Below are 25,476 nucleotides of genomic sequence, written 5' to 3' on the forward strand. Positions count from 1 at the left end.
GCAGCAGGGTCCACCCTGCTTTGCACAAGGCAGTACAGAGCCACCACAAAGGATCTAACCGCTGTTTTAGATATGGCTTTGCCTGTGATTCCTAAGGACTGAGGCCACGTGTTGCTAAGATACAAACACAGAACAGAAGAACAGACCGTCGTAAAAAGCTGGCAGCAAAGGATCTGAAATCTGATCATATTTAGACTCTCATTGAATATTTAACTTCAGGATGGTGAAGGCATAATTTGACTAACAGCAATTCAAGCAACAGTGGATTCTGTCTTTGCAGGAGCAGCAGTGAAACCATCTTACATGTGAGTGAGCCCTGCTGCACCGACCCCAGGGGAAGATGCATTTCTATGGGATAAACAAGAACTGCAACATAAATGACCAAAATTGCTGCTAAATCAGGCTGCTGTGTGGTCACTGAGCCATAATATCCCTCAGATGCTTCTCTTCATGCTGCCAAGAGTCTCTTCATGCATAAGAAACAAACACAGAGAAATGAGTTTTAAACCACCTTTCTCTCCAATGGATTGGAGGAGGTTTAGAAATGGTACAAGATTTTATGTGCAATTAGCTGAGGTTTTTTTTTAACCCCACTATCACTATTCAGCAACTTGTGTCAAGACAAGCCCATCTTTATGTTGTCTTCTATCTCTGCACATGGAAACCAAAGAGTGGTATGCCACCTGTAACAAATGGATGCAACACACGTCAAAGCTCACTGCTGCAATGCGTAGTGATGGAACCCAAATAGGTTTACATAAGCCCAAGTACATACAGTTATGTCCAGACAGCAGTTGCTTCCATGATAAATTGCTGTTTGTGCTTTTTGTCCTGATCTACGTACTAGCGAATGTCAAGCAAGAAAATAGAATAGAAATTGAAAATATTGCTACTTGTTTAGTAATAAAAAATACCCTTATTTTTTCAGTGAAATTGGCTGATATCGTGAAAGTCAATTCTAATCTTTTTATTCAATATCTGATGTTTCTATGATCTATTAAAAACTGAGGAGTGGCATCCATGTTGATTTCCTTTGCTTACTGGAAAACTTCAGCCAATTAAATGCCAACAGTAAAAGTACTAGAAGTATTAATTACAGAAATACCAGAACTGGCAGTGGTGGATGATGGGGGCATGGGAGGAGGAGGACAAAAGCACAAAATAAGATATATTATCTTCTAGTAACACTTTAAAGTGTGTGCCTGGAGTCCTACTTTTGTAAATCTATTCCAGGTGGAGGTCAGGAGTACTCCATTTACCATGATAAAGCTTCGTCAGTCTGTGGTAATCTGACATTAATTAAATTGTCATTGCCCTAGGATTCACTTGCTTGTGGATTGTGATATGCCTTGACTCTTTGTGTAGCTGTTTCACGCTGTCACTAACTTACTGTTACTCAGTTTAACTTCTGTATTACACACTATAGCCTTCAGCAGGAAGTTATCTTCCACAAACAGTATGGGTCCCTGGGAACACACTCTTCTAAGAAATGGGAACACCTCCCAGCATACAGACGTGATTAATTCAGTGAGAATTCCCCAGGAATCAACTGAATGCTGAGTCCTTCGGGAAGAAATATTAGAATATTCACAATTGACAGCTTTACTGGGATAACCCAACACTTTAGGTAAAACTATCAACAATGTGAGATTTGTGGTGAGTTTTCATAAAGACTATCTTCCATTATCTGGAAGGTATTGGAACTAAGACTTTGCTTTCGCCTGTTACCAAGACAAAACAAACTGGTATAACTGACTAGAATAAATCAAGGTTTGTTATGCATGCTTGTACATGTTTCATGCTGCCCATATGTTCTTCAACCACTTCCTGAATGTATTCTGTTTCTTCCATCTCCAACCCATCTGTGTGTTTCAATTTTCATTTCATGGAGCAATAGAAAGGGGCTATTAAAGCCCATCCTTTTGTTCAGCCTGGTGCTCAGAATTCAACACAAGGTACAGAACATGCATGATCCCAGGCAAGCTCAATGTTACCAAGGCTAGCATTCCTTCCAGTCCTAAACGGTTGCTCCTAAAACAAAAATCACAAAGCACGCCTCCAAAGTGCAAGGCTGGCTTGTATGGTGGATTTTGTATTTGCCTCCTACTCTGTTACAATTATTATTATAATTTACTAATTTTCATTTATCCTTAGAAGTCAAAAGCTTACTGTAAAATTGGATAACAAAGTTTTTGAGTAGTTACAGAATCTGAATCAACATCTTCAGAAGCATACCATGCAGCACAGAGGAGCTGGTAACATAGAGCTGTTGCTAATATTAACTGAAGGCAGAGTCAAGGAAGTGGTGGATCAAAGAAGGCTGAAGAAAGACATTCATATAATGAATATAGTACAATAACCACCCAAAATCGTATGACACTAATAATATTTGAATTTTCTACTGGGTCAGAATCCCAGGACTTGTTCAATCATGTTGTAGCTGTGCAGCACAACAAAAGCAGGGCTTATCCAAGTGAGCTCATCCTCAGGATCAACATTCAGTTCAGGGCAACAGTCAGTGCACAGCAAACACATTTGTTTGGAGAAGTGTCTTACTGTTCTCTGCAAGCTCGAGCAGCAGTATTCCAGGTGACCTTGTGATTCACTACCAGGAAATAGCAGTTCCCATCATGATGACTCCATCCGGAGGGACATTTTTTTGTGCTCACCTCCTGAAATAAAAGATGAAAAGGCAGAACAGACTCTTGCTCACAGTGGTCTATCTCTGCACTAGTAATCAGGCTTGAGGCTGAAGGTGTTGCTGATAGCCTCTCCAGAATTCGACTGAACATGAAAATTGGTGTATGTCAATAAAGCTAAAGCATCACTTAGAAGATGTAAAGAATTACATGCCTGCCAGAGGACTCTATGGTTTATAATCAGTAGCATAAAGCTGACACAAAGTTTCAGATCCAGAAATCCTCTTAAGAGAGGACATTGTTTTGGATAACATTTCCTGGCTCCTGCAGTTTGTGTAGGGAATGAAGTGTAACAAAAATTCAGTATGAGATCGTGAGTGGCAAGGGAGGATGTTTGCTTACAGAATACCTAAGCGAGTTGAATTAACTAAATCCCACCCATTCTCTCATAGACTTCATTTACTGACTCTCCCATGCCTACATTCCCACAAGCATCAAGACAACTGTGCCCATGCAGTTTGTCTAGAAGCACCTGTGGGTGACAGAAACAAAAGGTAGCCACGGCAATCAAGCCCTCATCTTGTCTCTGGGATTCTGTCTCTTCAGTAAACCTGACTCTGGACAACTCTTTTATCCCCTGCAAGCACAAGTCAGTAGTTGTTACAGGCAGGTCCTTTGCTTCAGAGTCTTATGCTTTGCAGACTCCATGCTCTGCTTCAGATGGATAGTCATGGTGACCTTTTTACCTTGCTTTGGGAACTCCAGAATTTCCATATTATCCCATCACACTGAAATAACTTCTGAGTGCTCTCTTCATAATGCAAGAGCCCCTTCAAATCTGGTGTACAAGCCTTTGGAAAGGAGTTGAAGTCCTGGAAAAGGGAATGGCAGTTGAACATTTGAAGGAAAATAATTACAAAACAAAAACAAAAACAAAAAAAAAACCACAAGCTACATGAAACAGATGCAACAGCTCTTATATTAAAACTTCATGACATGAAAACTGCAAGGATTAAGTTGTTAATTTATCTGTGTATTGTTCAAACTCAGTTTTGGAACAGGGGGAGTTAGGCTTCTGATCTCAGAGGCATTAACTCATTTTGGAAAAGAGCATGACTGAAAACAGATGGTAAAAATTCCTACGGAAGAAAAGGTTTCATACTTCATGGCTTGAGCTTGGTTCAGATGCCAGTTCTGCCTTATCAGCTTGTGGGATTTCTGTCTTCCTAGAGGAGACGATATTTATCTGCGTTTGTGCTTGGTTAATTACTGACACTTCAGCCTTCTTGTTTGCTTTAGCTGATGAGGTGTCATCCTCCATTTTGAGTGATACCATCCCATGATACTTGGATTTACAGTACCACAAACGAGCAAAACAGGAGGGTAAAACAGTGAGTTAGCTCTTACAAGCAATTCTTAAATACTGCCTCCCCTCCCCACCTCCTCGCCCCCACCCCCAGCAATAGTACAAATTGTTGGAAATTAAGGGAAAATTACACCAATGAAAAAGAAAGATACATAGAAAAATAAAGTATTCGTCACAATGAAGCAATGAACTTGGTTAGCAAGTTGTTCTGCATAAAGTCTGGAAAGAACAGAATCAGAAAGAAATCACAGAAATGTTTGAGCAATATTTGCAAGACTCTTACTTTGAAAAATACATCCGTTCCATTTCTAAATACAGATGAAGGATGAACCTGAAAAAAAGTACAGTAGCAGAATGAGATGGACATATTCATACATTAAAGAAACAAAAATTTTAGCAAGATGTGCTACATGGTATAAATTCCAAATCATGCAGAACATATCTTGATTTTAGCTCTTTCTCTCTGAAAATGCAAACTAATGGCTTCTGAAAACAGCCATCAAAAATCACGTTAAAAATGTTTTTATAAACAGATTGCATTAACTTTTAAGATCACAATAGCAGAATACGACAAAACCACCTAGTTAAACCAACATAACTTAAATAGGAAAACTCAATGGGCAGGCGTTGTTCACTGTTTAAGCTAACAGTATTTTCACCCTTACAACTTCAGGACCAGATGTACAGTTTCTATGCATTGGCATGACTCCAGTGACTTCATTGAAACCTTGCATCTTTCTTCTAGCTGACCCATAACTTAGACAAGATTAAAAGCTACGTAATTACTGTTGTTGCTTGTTGCACATTTCCTTGCCCAACTGCTTTCATTCCTCTCTCTCATATGTGGATCTTCAAAATCAGGAAATATTCCTGTGCCTCCTCACTCCCCAGTCCCCTCCACAGTATTTTTAAATAATCCTGTAACACTTAGGTCTGACTCAAGACAAACGCAGGTAGTTTACACCTATTGCACAATCAGGTAGAAACACTTCAGAAATAGGACAATTAAATGAAGATATCAAATCCCAATGAATACATAAATCAGTCCACCACCGCACAACAGAAGTGTCTTACTATTCTGCCATTTCCTATCACTCTCAGCCTGGTCCTTGACTGATTCACCAAGCTGTGCTCCTGCAGCGTGTCCCCTCTGTGCTCTCTCATCCCTTTGGAAGGAGGTGGTGGGATCCCTTCCAAGTGAATGCTGCCAGGCCTGGAAGGTGATGAGGAGCCTGAGGAAACTGCAAACAGTGTGCCTCTCCTCCAGAAGTCATGCTTGCTTTGGCCAGAAGAACGGAAAGAGCTGCACTGACCTGAAAGCATTAAAAATGGCAGATGGTCAGTTCTAGCTGCACGATCAGACAACTGGTCACGTTGACATGGCCACATAAACAGCTTGTCATTAAAAGTTGGATGATTCTTTCACTTGATGTGGCTGATTTGCTGTTTGTTCAGTCATCCTTGCTTGCAGGGTTTTCTTAATCATAACTGCCTATGACTGCAGCTATCTGTATATGTACATTTTTTTACATAATGCATCTACATAACCATAGATTGGAATCCCTACCAAGTATCTGCAGAAGATACCTGTTTTCATGCATAGATTAGGGTTTGGAGAGCTGGATTTTTGGGCAGGGATAGGTATCTTTAACTAATATTAGTGATAATTCCAGCATAACCAGTCAATTTCCTCTTCAGAAACCCAGGACACTATTGTTCCTTCAAATTAGTTGTGTCAATTAACTCCTGACTTATGTTATGAATGTTAAAAAGAAACTAGATCTCAAATTTTAAAAGGAATTTTGGTAAAATGAAGCTTCGTTCATTACAACACATGTATTTAAAATACTGTTTCACTAAGTACCAGAAGGGAAAACATTATTCACCTTTTACAGGACTCAGCTGCTTTGCTAATCATTTGTATTTTTCTACAGTTGCTACTTTTTGGTGTGCTTTTAGGCACACCACATTTGGCTACTGAAAAACACAATAATAATAAAGAAATAAAGGCCTAAGCTCTGTAATAATCACTGCTGTGCACTGTAATGTTGTGGACTGTGTTTACTATGCATTAGAAAATCTATTTCTAAGAGCTGTGTCTCGTTGTTACGTTTCTTTTTAGAGAGGAAAATCAATCTTTTTCAGAGGTGTGTAACCACTGTTGTACAATCACTGAAAAACAATTCTAATGGACTCAACAATCTCTTTTTTTTTCCACTTTAATAAATGAGAGCTGAACTCATGTTGTTATGAAAAGTGTTTTGTTTCCCCCCACTCTTCTCATTTTGTACTTGTTGCTTTATCCATGCTGTGTTTCCTAAGAGGATGAATACAATTGTGTGAGAGAATAAATGGTCTGCAACTGCCAAGCTTGTTTTCTCTGAAAAGAAAGTAAGCATTTTGATGTGAAGGTTAAGTGTTAGGAACAACTTGTGGTTGGCAATAAGTAGCTACCTAGCCAAGATTGTCCCACAGTTTAAAGATGAAGATCAAAAGAGAATACCTCCTTTTGAGTCCAAAATTTTCACTACAGCTTTTGTCCTGGTGCCAAGAACAGCATTCACAGGGGAGTTCAGAACTACTTCAAAGACTTCATCATCTTCCTCTAATCCATCATGGGTAATTGCAATATTCCACATCTTGGTTGACATTCCTAACAGAAATAAACATTTTAATTACTCTTTAATTGCTATTTCAATCACTTGGAGTGTCAAAGAAATATATTAATTAACATGTCTGTAGCTAGAACGGAGTAGCTTGTGTATGCTATTGTGCTCCCACCAACTAACTGGACTCCTGCTGTTCTCCCAGATAACTTTAGGTTCGAATTTGCTCCGAAACACAGATGATTCATTTCAAGTGCATACACTGTAACAAAAAGCTGCTTTAGACACAGCAAATGGCAATACAATACATAAATTTGGGACTTCCATTGGGATTTTCGAGAGAAAATGTAGCATGTGCTTTTTATGCTGAAAGCTTAGTTTTAGAGATGGAACAGCTATTCAAAATACCTGCAAATGGATCAAAGAGTACATTGACTTGAAGTACAACCTTTCAGAAGGCACAATGTACATCTGGTTGCAAAATTTTGCCTTAGTTGCTTGTCTTTACTGGGTAAATTCAGGCTTGCATTAGTGAAAATGAGAAAAGATTATTCCAAGATAAAGGACTAGACTGGTTATTAGCCAAAAATCTTCAGAATTTGTCTATGAAAAGTCAAAGGTAGTACGGCAGAAGCCAATCTGTGTACACATTGTTGTCATATAAAAATTTCGGGAACTGTTTCTGCATTATAAATTCAATGCTAAGGTCCAGAATTAGTATCAAAGACAAAAGGGTAGCATGGAAAAATAGAATCTCTACAACCTTGTGACACTTTCCATTGCTTCCAAGTTGCTTCTTTCCAGTTTGAATCCTCTGGCCAAGAGCAGCTCAGTTAGTACCTACGGATCCATAAGCTTCAATAGGGCCGCCTTTGTTCTAACTTTCATTTACAATTTATTGATATAAGTCTAATGTGTCAATCCATTCCATCAACTGGCATGGTTGAAGTTTGCTTTTAAAACAAACCTGTCAGACTTATGATTAATAAATACAACTAATGAAAAAATATCAAACCTCTTGAATTGAGGACTGAGAAATTGATACACTTGATGTACCATTCTGGAAGGTCCTTCCAGGTAAACCTAAGCAAAGGACTTTGAGAGACAGCCACCCAAAAAGACTGTGTGAGGGAGCTCATCTGTTTGAAAGGAGAAGCTGGCCAGAAAAGAGGAACAGTGTGCATCTCTCCTGTCCATGTTCACAGTTAACTTTCATGTGGCTCACCGTCATAATCAGGAAGCCCCATGCTTGGAGAACCTGCTGCTACCAGCAGAAAAGGAAAATTCAGTAAGGGGACTTACACAGAAAATCTCTTTGCTATGATTTCTAGCCATTTTCATCCAAAGTTGGGTAAGTTTGATTGCAAAATACATTACAGGAAGGAGAGCTGGAGTGATGTGTAAGCACAGTGTGAAAGATTTTTTCACAATGATCTCTCTAATCTTTCTTCCACCTTCTAATTTAACATGAAAAAGAAAATAATAATAATAAAAAACTAATACTGAATAAAAGGCATTAAGGAGTGGCTCACTGGTTTCAGGGATTTCATGTGTGCTTCAGAGTATCGAAAATTAGGGCAGATTTCCACCTTCCCCCCCACACACACATTTTTTTTTAAATTGTGGTCTGCTGAGGTACATTTATGAATTCATCCATGGAATACAGTGCTACATAATCTCCAAAGCATGTGATGCTCTTTTTTAATTAACATAAAAGCTGAGGTGCTGAAGTAAAAATCTCCAGGCTGGAACTGACTTGCTGTATTCCCAGTATCTCTTTTCGAAATGAAGATAAGCACTTGGACTAATTTTTACCATCAAATATGTGCTATTTATTTCAGCCTTTTACACATTCTATATTTTCTCTCCTCTGTAGCCACTGTGACTTTCTGCCATTGAAATCTTACTCCTGTCAGCAGTGGCATAACCTCCACTGTCATTGCACGGCACACCCGAGGAGGCCTCTGTGGACTCCATTTTCTAAACCCTAATAAATCCTAGTCTATGCCTACAGAATGCATTCCAAAAATCTCCAAAAGGCTAGCACATGCAAAGGGACTGATTATGATACCATATGGGTTCTCATACCTAGATAATCTATTTATATGGGCAAAAAATTTTTTTCTTTTTTTTTTTTTTTCAGGTGAAGCTGAATATCTGAATGGTAAATTTTGAAACTCTCTCCCAGATTATTTTTTCCCCAGAGACACCCAAAGCACGACAATAATGAAGCCCACAGCACTTCTGGAAAATGAACCCAAGTATTTTTACTATGTATCTCCTCTAGCTATGAAAACATAACACATTGCACTCTCCAAAATGAGAGTTTACACTTTCAAAATCAGTGAATTTGTTTTAAAATTAGTGCACTTGTTTGTACCTGGATCAAACTGAACAAGTTTGGAGGGAGTCACTGTGAAGTCCTTTCCCAGCACGGCAGATATTTCATTGACCTGCAAAGAAACCAAGCAGTACATGGCAGGCTGCAACCTGTTTCACCAAACCGCCTAGCTGTACATGTGCATAGGCTGAAAAACAAGATGAAGGCCTAAAGAATAAACATTGTGATATGCAACTGCCATTCAATGCCAGTCCAAGGAAGAAATTAACAGACTCCACTGCTTATTATTAGTTTCCATTTAAAACTTTTGGTTTTAGCTTTACCTTCACCACGATGAAGGCAGAATCGGCAGAGTGTCCTGCCCTGGTGATTTTCAGGGACAGCATCCCCACGTTCTCGCACACCTCATACTCAGTCTGCTGCATTTCAATCCGAGACCACTGCAGCTCCAGCCTGTGGGTGGAGGAAGGGAAGCCTGCATGGAACAAAGCCACCTTTCCCTGCTGCCCCCACCCCCTGCTGTCTGAAGGGTCAGTAAGGTGGCGCTTCTCTCTCGACTGTTAATCTAGCCAATACACATAGTCAGTCTTTCCTTCCAAGTCAAAATATTTGTGTGTGATTTGGCTGATTACAAAGTGAGAAGCAGCTAATAAATCTTCCAGTTGAGCCCTTGTCTGACTCAAGCCAAGCTTGAACATTTTTTTTCAGAACCAGAGAGGTTCTGCAGTGGGTTTGGAAAGAGTATGGTTTGTCCATAACATCAGACAGGCCAAGCAATACAGGCTGTTGTGGTTCCCACCATCCCTGTAATTTGTTTTTACTGTCACTCCACAGTATTTTCTCTGCAATATCCTCCTTTCCTCCCACTTCAACTCTCCTCCAACTCACCCCCTCTAGTGTATGGGCACACTCCAGGACTTCACTGCTTCTATATGTGTGTTCACCCCACAACCCTTCATTTAATTCTCTGTGTGCATTTCTCCTCAGCCATAGAAGTAGCTGAAACCAAACTTCTCATATAATCAATTTTAGAATGGCCTATAGGGAATGTGACTGAACCTTAAAGAATCTCATGCTGCACGGGGTAACCAATAAAGATCTCACCTTTTGAAAAGCTGTAATAAAAATTAGTGAGAGTCAGAGATGAACGAGACAGAGCAGAATGAAGGAAAATGAGCTGCGCTACTTACCAATCAACCTGAACTTTTCCAAAACAAACTTCTAGAACTTTCAGGGTTGAATAGCTCTAACACTAGTGGAAGTTTCTTCCTGTCCTCATAATATCTGCTGATACCCAAGAGGTAGACAGCCTACTTAGAAGCTGATTTGCTTTCTTTTTTCTAAAGAGTATTAATAATCCTGATGTGGTGCAGCAGTCATATCAAAGGTGGGATTCAATTTCAATAGTATCAACATGCACATCAAGCTTTTCTTTTGACCCATTGACAATTAAGTGATGAACTATTAAAAAAAAAAAGTCACAAGCTTATAAATAACATAATGAAAACATTATTTTTTCCTTAAAAGACAAATTCCTCTTTTTTCTGGGGTCCAGTGCAGCTAACAAATATGTTCTACTTCTCTGAAATTCCTGTTTCCCATAAGAATAGTGTTTTCTCTTTTCTTTTTTTCTAAAAACTATGTTATGCATTGCTATTTATATGCAAGAACTCATACTTTCCCATGAAGTGTGACTGCGTATTAATAATGTGTTTAATATCAGAGCATCTGTGAGCAAGCACAAGGCAGCTGGGAAGCGCTCAGGTTAGCTTCATTCAGATGTGTTTGGATATAGGGACATCTTTTGGCTTAGTGCGTAACTGCGGAAACACTGGCTCCAGCTCTGCTCAGCCTCAACCCTCTCTGTCGTTCAAGTGCTTTGCAGAGGGGCCTGGAGCCTGAAGCCACCTGTCTGCTCCTTCCCCTTTTCCCTCTTCGGGGAAGTTTCCTTCCCTGTGATTCGTGGTTTGCAGGTAGCCAGTTCAGCACAGGGAAATAGTGTCAGTTATTTTTCTCAGTTACTTCAGATTAAATAAATGGAACATTCAGTCCTATTTGCAGAAATAAGAAAAACATTGTCCCCTTTTGAAGAGTTACTCCCACTTTCAGTCTTTATCTTCAAAGTACAGTTCAGATGATAACCCAGTGTGCAATTTTTGTACAAAAGGTTTATCATATGTCAAAAGGAAGATTGGATAATATGCCTAGTTGAAACTGTAGAATTACATGACAAAGAGAATGATGTGTGCCCTCCACCTTCTTTCATTGCTCTTTTGAAAAATTATGACTCCCTTAGCTTTTACAGCTGAAGAGCATCGCCACCATCATGATCTTAGGCCTGGCCTGTGGCCCAAAATGTGCCCCAGTCTTACTTGAAACTAGCCCTTTGTATTTTGCTACCCTGAGGGGAAGAAAACTTCTCTATTATTCAGCAAAAGAAATGGTGGTTTGAGTCTTTGAAACCATAGCTACATTCAGTCCTGCTCAGCTTCCAGGCCAGCACTGATTCATTTGACCTTAGGCAGAAGCCACCCCAGAGCCCTGATAGATGATGTGCACAGTGCATTACAGCGCTCAAAACCGACGATCAAACTTACATTTGGGGAACCGCTGAATTTCCACTGGGATCTGTGACCTGAAACTCCAAGTTGTCTGAATTCATTTCCCACAATGGATTGATGACATAAAGTATAATTTTGCTATTTACATCCTTTTGGCTAAACCCTTCATGGATAAATCCACCTGGGAAAGAAAGGAAAAGTCAAGGTAAGTTAAAAGTCTGTTAAGTCTATATGAACCATGTAGCTCATACAGACTGTTTTCAACTTTTCTCTTTGTTAAGCACTTAGAAAACTTTGAAATTCCAGAAAGCTGTTTTTACAACTACACAGCAACATCCCAGTTCATTATAAGCCCCAGTCAATTAGTTCCCATGTGACATGTTGGTCAAGTGACCTAGTTCGATATTCGTTGTTACTCTCCTTGTCATAAAGTTCAGAGTACATATATACTTTATTCTAGTTTGCTACCTCCTATGCCAATCTTTCAAGCTTCCTTTCCTAAAAGTAGTTTCTGAACTGCAGCTACTAACAATCTTCTCAAACTTTGTAAGGATTAGTGATGAACATGATACTTAGGTCTTGGTGCAAAAGCTTTCCTATTACAATCAAACCTTGCCCAAAGATTGCTAAAAAATTTTGGTTTCCTCTGCCAAGCAACTATTAACAGGATAGGTTTCAAAATCTGGTCTGGTTATGTCCCAAAAGACAGAGAGAGAGATTATAGAATACAGTACCCGTTGTTACATTTTCCAGGTAGCCATAACGAGGACCTCGTAAAATCTTAAAAATTATTTTGTCATCCTCTGTATTGGGATCAGATGCCTTCAGGGACCTGGCAGTAATATAGATCCCATAATTACCATTCTTCAGCAGTTCCACATCAGAACAGCAGTGGAGGTGAATAATTTTTGGTGCCATTTTGTCCAAATGATCCACCTAAATCAAAGTTAGATAAATGTATATTTATTTTACAGTATCAGGATATTCTCTATCCATTCTACTTTTGCTACAAGCACAATAGCCTGCTTAGGAGAGCAACTATCATTTTGCTCCAGAAGAAATCTGACTTCCAGTTAAGTACTATTTTCCATGTGAGATTTCCAGGCTCTGTTTGCACAATTGCTTGCGTCATGCAGTGAGATGCAGCACATGCTTGGGAGAGCAACACAAATTCTGTGTATCTCTTAATCTCTTTCTTTCCTATATCTATCTATCTATATATAGATATGTATATATATTTCTCTGAGTAATGTATTGTGGTAATTACTTAGAACACAGAAAGCAAGCCTTTTAGCTTATAAATATCTCTGTTAAATAATAGGTTGCAGCAAGTAGCAATTCTAAGCTTAGTCAAAATCAGTGCATTTCCCACCTTATCATGCTATATATCTCTTTTAAGTAGGCCTGTGGTCACACTTGCCTGAATGGTGAATGCCACTGGCTCGATCTGCACCCTCCCATTCACGATGAAGCCTTGATTAGTCCTATCTGTTGCAACAAATGTAAATCTGTCAATCTGGGAATCCCCACCTCGGTGCTTGTATGCAACATCCATGTTGTCCACATCTCTCTGGGTGAAATTGTACTGTAGTAGCACAGCCCCTCGATAATAGAGATGACCATATTGGGGGAGCTGAGCCAAGAGGAAGGTAAGGTCTTCATTAGCTGTGTCTGGATCTGAAAGCTGCAGGACATCAGGAGAAAGGAGTACCATAGCACCTTCCACTAATCTTAACCCCGTGTTCCTAGATAGTGTCGGCAAAACTTGGTCGACTGCCTCCAAGGAGATCATGAATGTCCCATGCTTAGTCCTCAGTCCATTGCTGATGATGAATCTGGCAAAAAGAGGCAAGGTAGTCTTCAACATGTGTCTTGATTCACCATCTACTGAAATGAAATGATAACACACACCTTTACTACAGGACTTGCCTGTGGTGATACTGCAAAACACATGAAGACTAGAGCTGGTTTGAGATCAAACCCAGTCTGTGGGGTGGATGTATAACTTTAAAACATGAAAGAATATAGCCAGGTATAATGTCTCTGCAGGAATATGACAAAATGCCAAAGGAATGGCTTTGAGAATACACCTGTCAGTCTCAGCAGTCCTAACAGAGTTGATCTGATCTTCTAGCTCAGGTACAGACGGAGCATGTCTAAAATGAAGGGCTGGCTGGGGGCACAGATACAGATGTTTTCTTTAACTATATCTTCACCTGATTACCTGCCAGTGGTAAAGTGAAAATGCTGGCTTTGCCTACAAATTACAGAAAGAGGTGTGTAAAGTACATGGTCTGCCTGGACAATGGTTTTGTTCTGTTCACTGCTGCAAACCTGTCATAACTAGTAGTCCCCAAACTACCTAAAGAAAGTAAAGTGGGAAAAGAAATGTAGAGATCCCTCCTCATCTTGCTTTATAGACTAGATTGGGCACTAGTCTATACGTTTCTGTATATTCAGAGGAACTGAATTATGTTTCTTTACAAAACCCAAGTGAAATTTCACTGAAATATTAAGGATCTGATGAATGTATTGGGCAGAACTGTACAAGTTGCTACGGTAATTTAAAAAAATATAGATGTCCATACCAGATTTTTATCAAAGAGTCACATCTGCAGAATTATTACTCCATGCTGGGAATTTCTATTAATAGCAGCACAGTTTCTTATACTTCTCTCCCAAGCTGTAATAGCTCTTCAGATATACTAAAGACATGATTATGCTTTACAGTTATTTTTCCTTTCCTAAACTTGAAAAAGATACCCATGTATGGAGAGAAAATCTGTTGGAAGTCTACCAGCTGGGTATGGGCTTTTGAGTACAAGTGACAGCATGCTCTGCAGACATTTATTATCTTTTTTTTTTTTTTAGATAAAAATTAAGAGAAAACCAGTCTTTTAACCTTCAATATTCATCCTAGGATTCATTGCCAATATTACTACTTAAATATTTTTGTCTGAAAGCAATAACATTGCACATTGTCATGCCTGTAACAAAACCCATTGATAGTACAGAAAAATAAAAATTGTCTTGGAAACATCTCATGAATCTTCATGTCACATCATCATACAATAAATGAGACTTACTTTTTTCTCTACAGAGCTTTCGCTGATTGTGGCACATAGTACTTACTAAAGCTTCTTGGAGATTGGTTTTCACACAAGTTTGTTCTGTCTGAGTGAGAACAGAGTACCCAAGACTTTGTTTGGACCAAGGCTGCCTTGTAAAGAAATGCTATTCACATTACCTGTTTTTTCTTTTTTTTTTTTTTTTTTTCACAATCCTTTGAGTGCACATACAGCAACACTTTGACTGTTGATCTTGTGAGGGACATCACTGCATGTCAAAGAAAATATGTGGGCCAAACTAGCTGGCTGCTTTCCATCTATCACACTTCTACCATATATAAGTGGAATGAGGACTGGTTGAGGTTTCAATTTTTTCCCTCTTCTTGGTCTCTTGCCTACAGACTTCAGAGGAGTATTAAAAGAATCACAGGGTCAGAACCTGGTCTGCTGTTGTGCGCTTGGAATATGTGACCTTCAGTAGGTCATGATGTAGCTTACTGTGTCACACAGGCTGTCCATCTAAAACTCCTCACTGACTTCACCAATGCTGGATGATTAGGGCTCGATCAACTTGTAAGCAGGCAAAATGCCATGAAGCAGATGGGAATGAGCATAGGCAGAGCAGGGACAATATAGCAGTCAGAAATATGTTTACTGAGGATGGTTTTCCCAGCTGGGAACCTAGAGACATCTGTCTGCACTGACCTAATGCTATTGTGCCAATGGTAAAAGCGTTGTGCTATTAGTAATCTAGCTAAAATCAAATACAGAATTAGAATAATGATGATTAATAGTATGCTAAGGGAAAAAAAAGGCAAATCATATTCAGTCAAGATCTTATCTATATCTCAAAATTTCTGGGAGATTGCAGGTGAAGTGAGTTTTGTCTGGTTTCTTAGATGGCTGTACAATCATTTGGATATCTCAAACCATATGCAAGTGAAAGTCTTAAAGAGGATAATTCAGTTTGTGAAAGTGAAGATTCATCCAGAATCTTCTACAGAATACCAGGCAGAAGCATACCTCTTGATTATACATCAGATTGAACATTACAATGCAAATATTTTATGCCAATTGATTTTACAGGTGATGAAGCTATCCGTGTCCAAGAAGTCCTTTTTTTTCTGTACTTGGGGAGACTTTGTTTTTTATTTCTGGTTTATGGCTGCTTCATCTTTCCCTGGGGAATGGAGAACAGCCAATATTCTCCTCACTCTGATGAAATTTAGGGGACAACTCCCAGGCACAGTTAGGAGGACATGTTGCATGGTTTGATTTCACCATTACCAACATTTCATGCTTTCTGCAGTTCGATGGCAATAGAGTTGGCTGTAGGACCTACCATCTGTCATGGCATTTAAAAGATAAAAATGGAATCATAAATAGTGCCAGCTCATTACAAAATTGAGCCAGCGTGTCAAAATGGAGGACATTAGCATGTTCTTTTAGCATCCTGCTGCCAGCATCTGATATCAGGTTGCTAATCACTTGAAGTCATCTGTCCAAACAAGCACTGCCAAATCTTTCTTCCAGGCCAGCAGCACCAAACAATACAGGCAAATTTATGACCAAAGAAAGTATTTCAGTGGAAGGTAAAAATCTGATCTGTTCATTTCCCAAACCCCTACCCACCCACCCTCCATAATTACCCATATAATTAACATAACCATTCCTTGTTTAAATAATAATAATATTCTGCCACAAAAATTATATGCCTACACAAAACCAAATTCTTTGCCAAAAGCCAACATCAAGGAACATCAATTATTGTGATTAAAATATTTATCAAATATCAATATTTATTAAAACATCATAAACTTACTTTTATTAAAGCTGACGTTCTAATTTGTTTTTAAGCTGTTGACCTAAACAGAGGTCATTGACCTTATCTACATGCACAGTTGCCCTAGAATTATTTCATCTGCTGTCATTAGTCTGGTACAAGTCATACTGATGCAAGCCACTCATACACTACCTATCCCACTACCTATCTTAGAGTTGGCACAACTGCAGGTTTTCTTGCCTGAGATAATTTTAGTTTTGGTCATAGTGTTTTACAACCGTATCACTAAGCTTCCATGTAGCCAAAGAATATTCATTCACTTTTCCTATTATGACAAGTGGATCAGACAAATCTCATAACTATAGGCACCTGAAAATCAGAATTTCTATCACACTGAATTTAGTGGAAGGGATAGTTTTATGTGTTTCTGCTGAGGAATGTCCCAAAATTACATTTGGGTTAGCTACAGATAATGTCACTGGAGCTGCCCCAGTGTCATAGGGAGGTTTATTTGATGTTTCCACACCCCGCTTCCTTGGCTTCCCTCCAAAAAAGCTCTTAAAATGGTTGATGAAACATGTCCTTGTACCTTCATCATGTATCATGGAAAATGCAGTTTAACTAAGGATTCTATTCTTGTGAGTGTGAATACCTCTGAATTGCAACCCTTAGGAGTGAAACACTCCATTTCTCACAGTCACAGATGAAAAACAATTGATGTTTCCCGTGGAAAACTTTAATTTTATAGGAACTTCTTTTTCCATCAAAGTCTCTTTTTAGAAAAAAAAAAAAAAAAAAAACAATGCTAACAAGAAGTTATCATTCTTTCCTTAGAAACATTTTATTTACATCTGAACTATTTCTTTCTGAATTTTCTCTCTTTTACAAAACTTCCCTCGAGACAATACATATCCCCTGTTTTTACGTGAGGATAACTCATTGCATCATTCCATTCACTAAACAAGGGAAGTTTATTTAATAAAACAAGGAAATATTCACTTTAGGATTGAGCCTAGTCTAAGCTGGTATAAGGGAAAGGTTCAGAATAACATGAAGCAAATTTAAATATCACTAGCCTGCTGAATTGCACCTGTAAGTAGCCAGGTTTGCTCAAAAAAAAAATAAAATCCAGTTGTCTATATGATTTTATGAGCCATTCGAAGCTAGTCAGAATTGATTACATGGTCTTGTTTCCAGTGTGTTGAAGAACAACTTATGCATTCAAAAAGCCTACAACAGAACAGACGTAATAAATACGAATGGACAAGCAAGCAGTTGGCTAATAGCTGGATGGAGCAGTTTTATCACATCCATCCACAGCAAGAGACCAAAGGAAATTTACACAGAGGATACTCTTGGTCCATCTCCCCCACTTAAATCTTAACATCTGTGTATGTTTGGGTGCTATGATAATATTTAAGCCAGTATCATTAATTGCATGTGCCTCTGGCTACTGTTTAAGCATCAATTAGAAAATGCAGTTATTAATAAGGCAGTCACAACTAGCTATACAAATATTGAGTATTCCCACAGAGCTTCCTCTTTCTTTTATTTTTTTTTTCTTTTCTTAGCATATATGCAAGAAATACAAGGGGGAAATTGTTCAGATGAGGTTTTGCATGCCTTACCTCAGTGTATCTTCTGGAACAGTTGCCTTAGTGTTGTGAACATAGCAGACTATTTGTCTTGCTACGTCCATTTGACTGAAGCTTGTTATGGGGATTCCAGGGTGGCCGACATACTCTATTTGTCCATACTGGGGTGGGGAAGTTATCACATACAGCAGCTCCTCTGGCTTGTCAGTACCATCCAGTGCAAGCAGGACGTCAGTTGTAATGTAACCCCGATCCCCTTTAGGTACTTTGAGAGTTTTTATGAAAACAGCAATGTCTCCTGCAGGATAGGCAAAACAACACTAAAATAGTCATACTGAAATTGATCTTTTATGCATCATTTAGCTATATGAAACCCCTCAACAGCTGGAAAATCATAGTACTATAGGATTATAGAGAAATTCATGTGGGAAGGGACTTCAGGACCCTTCTGCTCAAAGTAGGGTCAGCCATGGTACTAGCAATATCCAGGGATCTCAGAACTTGATCCCATCAGGGCCTGAAAACCACCAAGTGTGGAAACAGCAGAACCTCTCTTGACGTTTGTCCCAATACCCGTTCCTATACTAACATAGTGTTAGGATAGCCTGATTTAATTTAGGGCTTTAATAGCTATCCAATGAAAGAAGAGAGACTGTAAGACAACAGCACAAAGCTGGGAGGAAGGGCTGGCTTTGAGCAGCGTTTTGCTTTTCTTATTACATTCTTGTCATTTTTTTTCTGTGCTGTGATTTACTCACATAAAGATAGTTTAAGAAAGATACTGTCAATTATGTTTGAAAAGTAGCTAGGATTCCTTGCAGGCAAGGTGGAGTGCACTGCCTTAGGCAGAGGCTTTTCAAATCTCAGGATCCCTTCTCCAGCACCAGGAGCATCAGGGCTCTGATCGGCATGAAATTTGAGCAGAGAGACTTTGGGGGCTGCAGGGAGACTTGCCAAGGGCCTACATAGTGCTCAGGAAAGTATCAGGACGTGCACTCAGATCATCTTTTTTTCAGAAACAAGCACTGTAAAACATCATCAGGCAGATCTTTACCCTTTTCCATGTCCTTGATATTTATGTAGAAGTCTATAGCTGGGGATCTGTTGTACCCATCCCACAGATAAAATGTGAACCAGTCTTGGTTCTTGGACCCTATAGTTCCTGTATGGACGTATCTTACAAGGTTCATATCCAGTTCTTCCTGAGTACACTTCATTCTGGTTTGGAGAGTCACCCAGTCTTTGCCTACCTAGAAAGAAGAAACATCCTTCAGTAAACAGATGCAATCTCCTGTGTATCCTCCACAGTTAATTCTGTTTATTTGTGGTTGTGAGAATTGATAGTGGCAGCTACCTGGCTTCCCTTCTAAGCCTTAAATGTTTTCTTCATATATGTTTTGCATGTTTTGAAGGGTGGTATACAGATGCAGTTTTTCCCAAGCATCTGTAAGGCTGGAGAAAATAGAGCTATCATAAATAAATGCAGGTAAATGGAATTTAGCCACTTTTACTCTGGGAAACACATTTCTGTACACTTCTCGGTGAGACACCAATAAGATGAAAATTAAAGAGTTCCTGACCCAGCTTGTGTTTTCTATTTCTTAATTTGACAAAGCTGCTCATAGTTCTGTCCCAAACCATACCTGAAAGGATAACACAAATGAATCTATGGAGAACGCTAGAGAAGCAGAGAAACTTAGAAAGTCCCAGCCCTCTGATGGAAAAATGCAGTGTCCAATAAAATTTCCTGCTTTTCAGAGGATGATATGGTGACCTAAGCTAGACTGTCTGTGTATTTGAGATTTAGCATGTAGTTATAGTAGCACTGGCTTCAGAGCAAAAGATATCAAGCACAGAGGGCTCAAGTACACTCTGGTACCCTCTATACTCTAAACTGTCAGACTCCAGTCAGTAGCTCTCTCTTGTCCCAGTGTGTAGATCCCCTTGAATTCACAAGTTTCACGTGGTCCCAGATTCTTTCAGGGAGCCACGATAAAATACTTTGGGGCTCACGAGTCTTGAAAATTGATTTTTTCTTTCTATTATATGTGCATGTAATAAAAAAAAGGCATTTTTTTCTCTCTTTTTGTTCCAATAGCTTACCTTTGGTCAGTAGATAATCATCTTTCCTTCCATTTCTAATCTTATTTTCTAACTCCTCTCTTGCTATATCCTTTCCTTCTTCTTCTTCTTCTTTTTTTTTTTTTTGTCTTTCTTCTCCCTATACTTTTCTTCTAACTCACTAATTACTCTTTCAGAAACATCTCCCACCATTCCTTCTAAACCCTAAAGTAACTAAAGTAATGGCTTACTAGTCACCTTTGTTGGTCTAGAACTTTTTTCCTTCCTTTTTTCACTTAGTTTCACCCCACTGTGCACTGATTGTCCCAGCATTTCTCTCCATTGTCACCTCAGATGATCTGCCCTGCTTTTCACCTTCCCTCCCATCCTGTTGAAGATATGGCTTTTAGTGTCAAAGCCTCTGGGACAGCATCATTGTTTTGTTCAAATACTCTCCACAACTGAACTAGCCACATCAGTGTACTTCAAAACATGAAATAGATTTGGGAGAAAAGGAAAAGAAGCTTCATTCTATCCTAAGAAGAGAGAGTTGTTTGCATACCTGCTTCTTGTCAAAGTATAAAGCCTAACCTTGAGCTGAAGCTGGCCATTTTCTGGAAGTCTTTCAAATAAGTAGTAAATTCTGTCCCTGGGGGTATCTTTATCTTCAGCTGACAGAACAGCACTAGAAATTATTCGAGTTTCACCCATGTTCACCTCTATATCATCCTTCCTGCAAAAAATTAAAGGTTATGCATTTATTTAATGCAAGAAAAGTAACGTTTGCAATACATAAATTCCCTTCCAGGAATATGGATTACCCAAATGCTGACAGAAATAAGAGCTGCAGAGTGGAACGAGGTGCCTATTTCAGCTTAAAACAGGAGAAGGGTAGACCAAATTCTAACAGTGGTGAAAAACAACAAAGCAGCTCTATACAACTTCAGATTTACAAAGTCTGTCTTTTTCCCCCAGAAGCATACAACATAAACAAATAAGCTGTGTCATATGTTCCTGCCACTACAGACCATAACAATATTGGCTCTATTGTTCATTACAGAAAAGACTCTTTTTCAGTTAACTAGCTATCGCTGCTTATCTTTATCTTCAGGAGACACCCACCTACAAAGAACTAAGTGTCTTAGTCTCTGAGCTCCCTGTTGCAGATTTCTTTCTGGGTGTTTGAAGCAAGTAAATAGGTTAAAGACACCTGTTCCTTGACAGTCATTAGCCACAGGAGCTTTTTTCCTAAAGTTTCCTTATTCAAACTGATATGGGTATGATTTCATGCTTGGCAAAATGAAAAGCAAACAAAATGGCATCATATAGCAAGGCATGTCAAGCCATGTTAATGATAGGTCAAGCAACCTTGATAATTCACTAATATCACTAATCATGCTGGGGCTATCCAAACATAAAGACCAGGTGTTTGACCTAAAGACTGTATGAGCTGGGAAAAGAAAATTCAAACAAAAAGTGTGTGAAGATAAACACATTTAGGTATGTTCCCCAAATGCTTTCTAATCCCAACACATTTATCTGCGTAGCAGTTAGTTGGTTAAGTCTTTACAGCACCCATGTATCTGATCCTGAGAAGAAGCTTTCAAGGGGAATGTCGGGGGGGGGCCTTATATTCCCCAAGGGCACTCCTTGCTACAGGATGCAATCCGAGTAGCGACAGATTGAGTTTTTGGCAAACACTGCAGATAAGAGCCACTGTTTGCCAGCCGTTCTTCAGTCTGTTGACCATAGCTAATGGAGATGAGAACTGAAACTCCTTGGGGTGAAAAGATGCTCTTAGATCAAAAGGTGAGAAAAAGCTTACAGGTATTGTCATATGTTCACTTGTAAAACACCTCAGTGGCATACGGGAGCTCATACTCCACAGCAAAGATGTGGCAGCTGCATATGGTGGCTAAACCACTTTGTGCCAAATTGGACATGTTAGAGCACTACTGCTTAACTGCTGGCAGCAAACTGCATCTCAGTGGAAGAGTAACAGGTAAGAAGCATTACGTTCATAGAATGATAGAGCTGTTTTGCAAGGAAATGGCTCAGTATATGCTACTGTTCGCTACAGGAATGGCAAATAGTAAGATGTAGCACTGCCAGCAAAAGAAGCAACCTTTTCCGGATCCAGCTGGGCAAAAGTGCTCTCCATCACCTTCCTTCAGAGAGAAAAGATGGAAAATGACATAGACTCATAGAACGTCTTCATTGGAAGGGACCTTAAAGATCATCTAGTTCCAACTAGACATACTAACATTCAATAAGCAAAGGACAAAAAGGCCATGGCATTTAATCTGTGATTATCAGTACCTGATGTAAATATATAAACTATATCCTTTATTCTAACTTGAAACGGACTTTGTCCCTTGTTAGTGTTAGGCGGCCCTTGATAATCCTTACTAGAAAACTAACATTTGTTGTTGCTGGACGCTCTACATGGTAAACAAAACAATTCAAAACTCTCTGCAATGGGAAATATAGGTCTGGTTTGAAGATAGGCCAAATCCAGACTGTTCTGTAGCTAAATATCCTGAGGGAGCAGAAATTCCTGCTTTAAGGGCAGCCTGCTTGACAGGCTGCAAGTCATTTCCGAAACACAAACTTTGGAGGTTTGGAGCCATATCCCCAAAGCCTTCAGGCCTCTAGCTCCCCATCTGCCTGCCTGGGGCTGGAAGACTGCCAGGAGGATGCAGGCCATGACAACACTCTGGGGCAGGTCATCAGCTGAAAAATGGGGATCCCAAGGGACAAGTTCCCTGCTAAAATGTCCAGGAGGTTCAGCTCAGTCACAGTCAGCTGTCTATCTGAAAATGGTCTGCCAGGCAATTTCTGACCAGGCCTAATTCATTTATGAATTCTAGTTTTGGAAAGTAAAGGAGATCAGTGTATACCTCATAAAAAGTTGAATTAGGGCTGAGCAACAGAGTATTTTTAACTGAAAAGAAGAGAATCGTCAAACTGAAAGACTATCCCTGGTGAGTCAAGGAGGTGTCAACCTTGTGGACTCTTGTGAAAGAGCTGATTTCAGAGGGGTGTTTGACAGGCAACTGCACCAGGGAAGGGTAAAGCAAAGCATCTGGGGTGGATACTATGGTGGACAGTGGCCAGCAGAGATGTGTAAATATCAGGGCTCCCTGGCGAACATCTTGAAGTAGGTTGTGAAAAACAAAACGAGCATGTTCTCCCTCTTTCTTTTCCAGTATTCTCCTTATACGCAACTAACAACCCTGTTTTATGTATTTTTAATATTGAGCAACATTCAACATATCTTTCACTAAAAATGCTTTTATTAAACATTCTGATAGTGACCCACATGGAAACATCTGTGTTGACATTAATCTCTGACTAATTACGGAATCTTCTCCTTATCAGTCACAGATTAGCTCTTTTGATCACTTTTGGATCATTTTGTCTGATCTCAGCCCTGTGCCAGAGACAGGAACACGTGGCTTACTTGCTCAGCACTGGTTTCTCATCATTAACTGGGATGACCTTTACTGAAATGGTTCTGAGGACTTTATGCTTCCCATCTGAGAGTTGGATTTTAAAGCTGTCAGTGAGGTTTTCAGAATTGTCATGCATGTACATCAGCTTCATTCCTATAGAGGGGGGAAAAAAAGGGGGGGGGGGGGGGGGGAGACAGAGAGTAAGAGAGAAAGGAAAAGAACAAATAAATCCAAAGTGACCTTGGTGAGCTGCTGCCATTCATTAATTTAACAATGTAGTAGTGACTCAAAAACTGACCAGCCTGACCAGCCTGAAGGAGCTACCCGCTTCACAAAACGGGTCTCTGTCAGTCTGGAAGAAGATATATTTCTTCTCCTCTCCCCCTTCTGATTCATTTTAACAGGGACCACAGAAAGGGTGAGACCATTGATAATACTTTCTGTACCTCAAATAATCCTCAGGGAGCTTTAAAGTCTCAGAGAGAAAAGCTGGACTTGTGGTTATGGCTATGGCCATGGGCAATCAGAAGATCTGTGCTGGAGATGGCTGATAACAGATAATGGTAAGCTATAGAGCCTGATTTCATACCCTTATCATTTATGGCTCTGTTGAACCCCATAATAAATATATATGACTAAATATGACTTCTCATAATCAGACAGCATGTTTTTAAATTAGTCTCTCTCTCTTCTAGATGCTGTCAAACATCTTGAAATGTGTTTATTGATACGTTTCAATACTCCCTTTATTTTTTTTCAGGGCAGATGGCCTCTCTAGTCATATTACTACCCCTTCTGACAGGTAGGCCTCTCAGGGTGAGTTTACTGACAGTTCCTCAAATCATTAGATAACATTAGTATTAAATAGGTTGATTTCTATTCTTAAGAATTAGCTTGAAAGTGCACCTAAGGCAAATGAATAAATAAGTGATGAAGGTTTCTTACAGTGCCACTTTGTCTGCTATGAGTTATTAAAGGAATGAAAGACCAATGTCAGAAGAACTTTGCACCTACCATTCTTCAGTAGGTCCATAGAAAAGTCATGAACAAGCAACCCATGGCTGTGGTTGTGAATTAACTGTTTGTAATGTAGAGTATCATGGCCATGAACTCCATTAATGAGGAAACCATGCAAGGGCTTCTGCACAACCCCAAATACCAAGTGGTCTTGAGGCACATCCAGATCAATTGCATTGATAACAGAGAGATCCAGCTCTTTCATCTCACCCTCTTGAACCTGACAATAAAAGAAAAAAATGTCAAATTCTTATACATAAAAAGAAGCTGTAGCACACTTTTCTAAGTAGGCCTTTTTAATCTAGGAGTCTTTGTTTCCTCGACTCCTTTCCCAGTAGTTCTTGAGCAAAGCTAGTGATTTCAACCAAGTTTAAGAGGCATAGAGTAGTAAGTGGTTACAGTGATGAAAAGGTGAGATAAGGAATTCATATCTGCCCCTATTAATAGAAAAGCTTTTATGTAAGTAAAGATCATGTTAAGCATTAGTGAACGCAGAGAGGAGAAAGCCTTAAAACACATAAATGTGTATGTATATATGAAATACATATGCGTATGTTTATGATATAAAAATACGTACAATATAAAACTGTGTGTGTGAATACACATTTATACATATGTCTATGCATGTATATGTATAAATCTATAAACATGCATACACTTTTTTCTTTACAGTAAGACAAAATCATGCTTCCCTGGCATGGTTGTCACAGATGTATTATTTATATTAAAAACACAGTCTCCAGAGAAGGGAGAGGTTCTGCCAGGAACAAATACTACTCTGCAAAAAATTCTGAAAGACTCATGTGTAATCAGAAGAAGCATAAAGATCCTTCTGCTGTCTGAATGACTTATTTCTTTGAGACCTCATTTACTTTACTTCAAGTTACCAAACAGAGCTGTGCACAGCTCCAGACTCATTGAAGCTGTGTCTTACAGGTTTACATAGGATTTAACTAAGGTGTTTCCTGAACTAGGCTGAATTGC

At 39.3% G+C, this 25,476-nt stretch overlaps 1 protein-coding gene across 13 annotated transcripts in view; it reads right to left on the reverse strand.

Moving 5' to 3' along the window:
- Window positions 1-25,476, reverse strand: part of FREM1 (FRAS1 related extracellular matrix 1) — an 84,543-nt gene that overhangs the window by 8,418 nt on the left and 50,649 nt on the right. For 6 of the 13 annotated variants that reach the window (XR_007158741.2, XM_013193555.3, XM_013193557.3 and 3 more), the window contains 16 exons: window positions 24,490-24,712; window positions 23,484-23,628; window positions 20,612-20,753; window positions 19,014-19,209; window positions 17,993-18,257; window positions 12,934-13,348; window positions 12,248-12,449; window positions 11,550-11,694; window positions 9,276-9,405; window positions 8,992-9,064; window positions 6,509-6,658; window positions 5,080-5,318; window positions 4,289-4,336; window positions 3,802-3,984; window positions 3,386-3,511; window positions 2,557-2,672 (listed from right to left, as the gene is read on the reverse strand). Coding sequence is in view for 12 of the 13 variants with exons in the window: in XM_013193555.3 (XP_013049009.3) it covers window positions 2,557-2,672; window positions 3,386-3,511; window positions 3,802-3,984; window positions 4,289-4,336; window positions 5,080-5,318; window positions 6,509-6,658; window positions 8,992-9,064; window positions 9,276-9,405; window positions 11,550-11,694; window positions 12,248-12,449; window positions 12,934-13,348; window positions 17,993-18,257; window positions 19,014-19,209; window positions 20,612-20,753; window positions 23,484-23,628; window positions 24,490-24,712 (2,798 nt within the window). In the remaining variant the exon portion in view is untranslated. Of the gene's footprint in view, window positions 1-2,556; window positions 2,673-3,385; window positions 3,512-3,801; window positions 3,985-4,288; window positions 4,337-5,079; window positions 5,319-6,508; window positions 6,659-8,991; window positions 9,065-9,275; window positions 9,406-9,432; window positions 10,414-11,549; window positions 11,695-12,247; window positions 12,450-12,933; window positions 13,401-17,992; window positions 18,258-19,013; window positions 19,210-20,611; window positions 20,754-23,483; window positions 23,629-24,489; window positions 24,713-25,476 lie in introns of those variants that run through there. The other 7 variants (XM_048049758.2, XM_048049759.2, XM_048049760.2 and 4 more) reach the window with 7 other exon arrangements.

Source organism: Anser cygnoides, chromosome Z (assembly GCF_040182565.1).
Source record: "Anser cygnoides isolate HZ-2024a breed goose chromosome Z, Taihu_goose_T2T_genome, whole genome shotgun sequence".
In the NCBI taxonomy this organism is placed as follows: domain Eukaryota; kingdom Metazoa; phylum Chordata; class Aves; order Anseriformes; family Anatidae; genus Anser; species Anser cygnoides.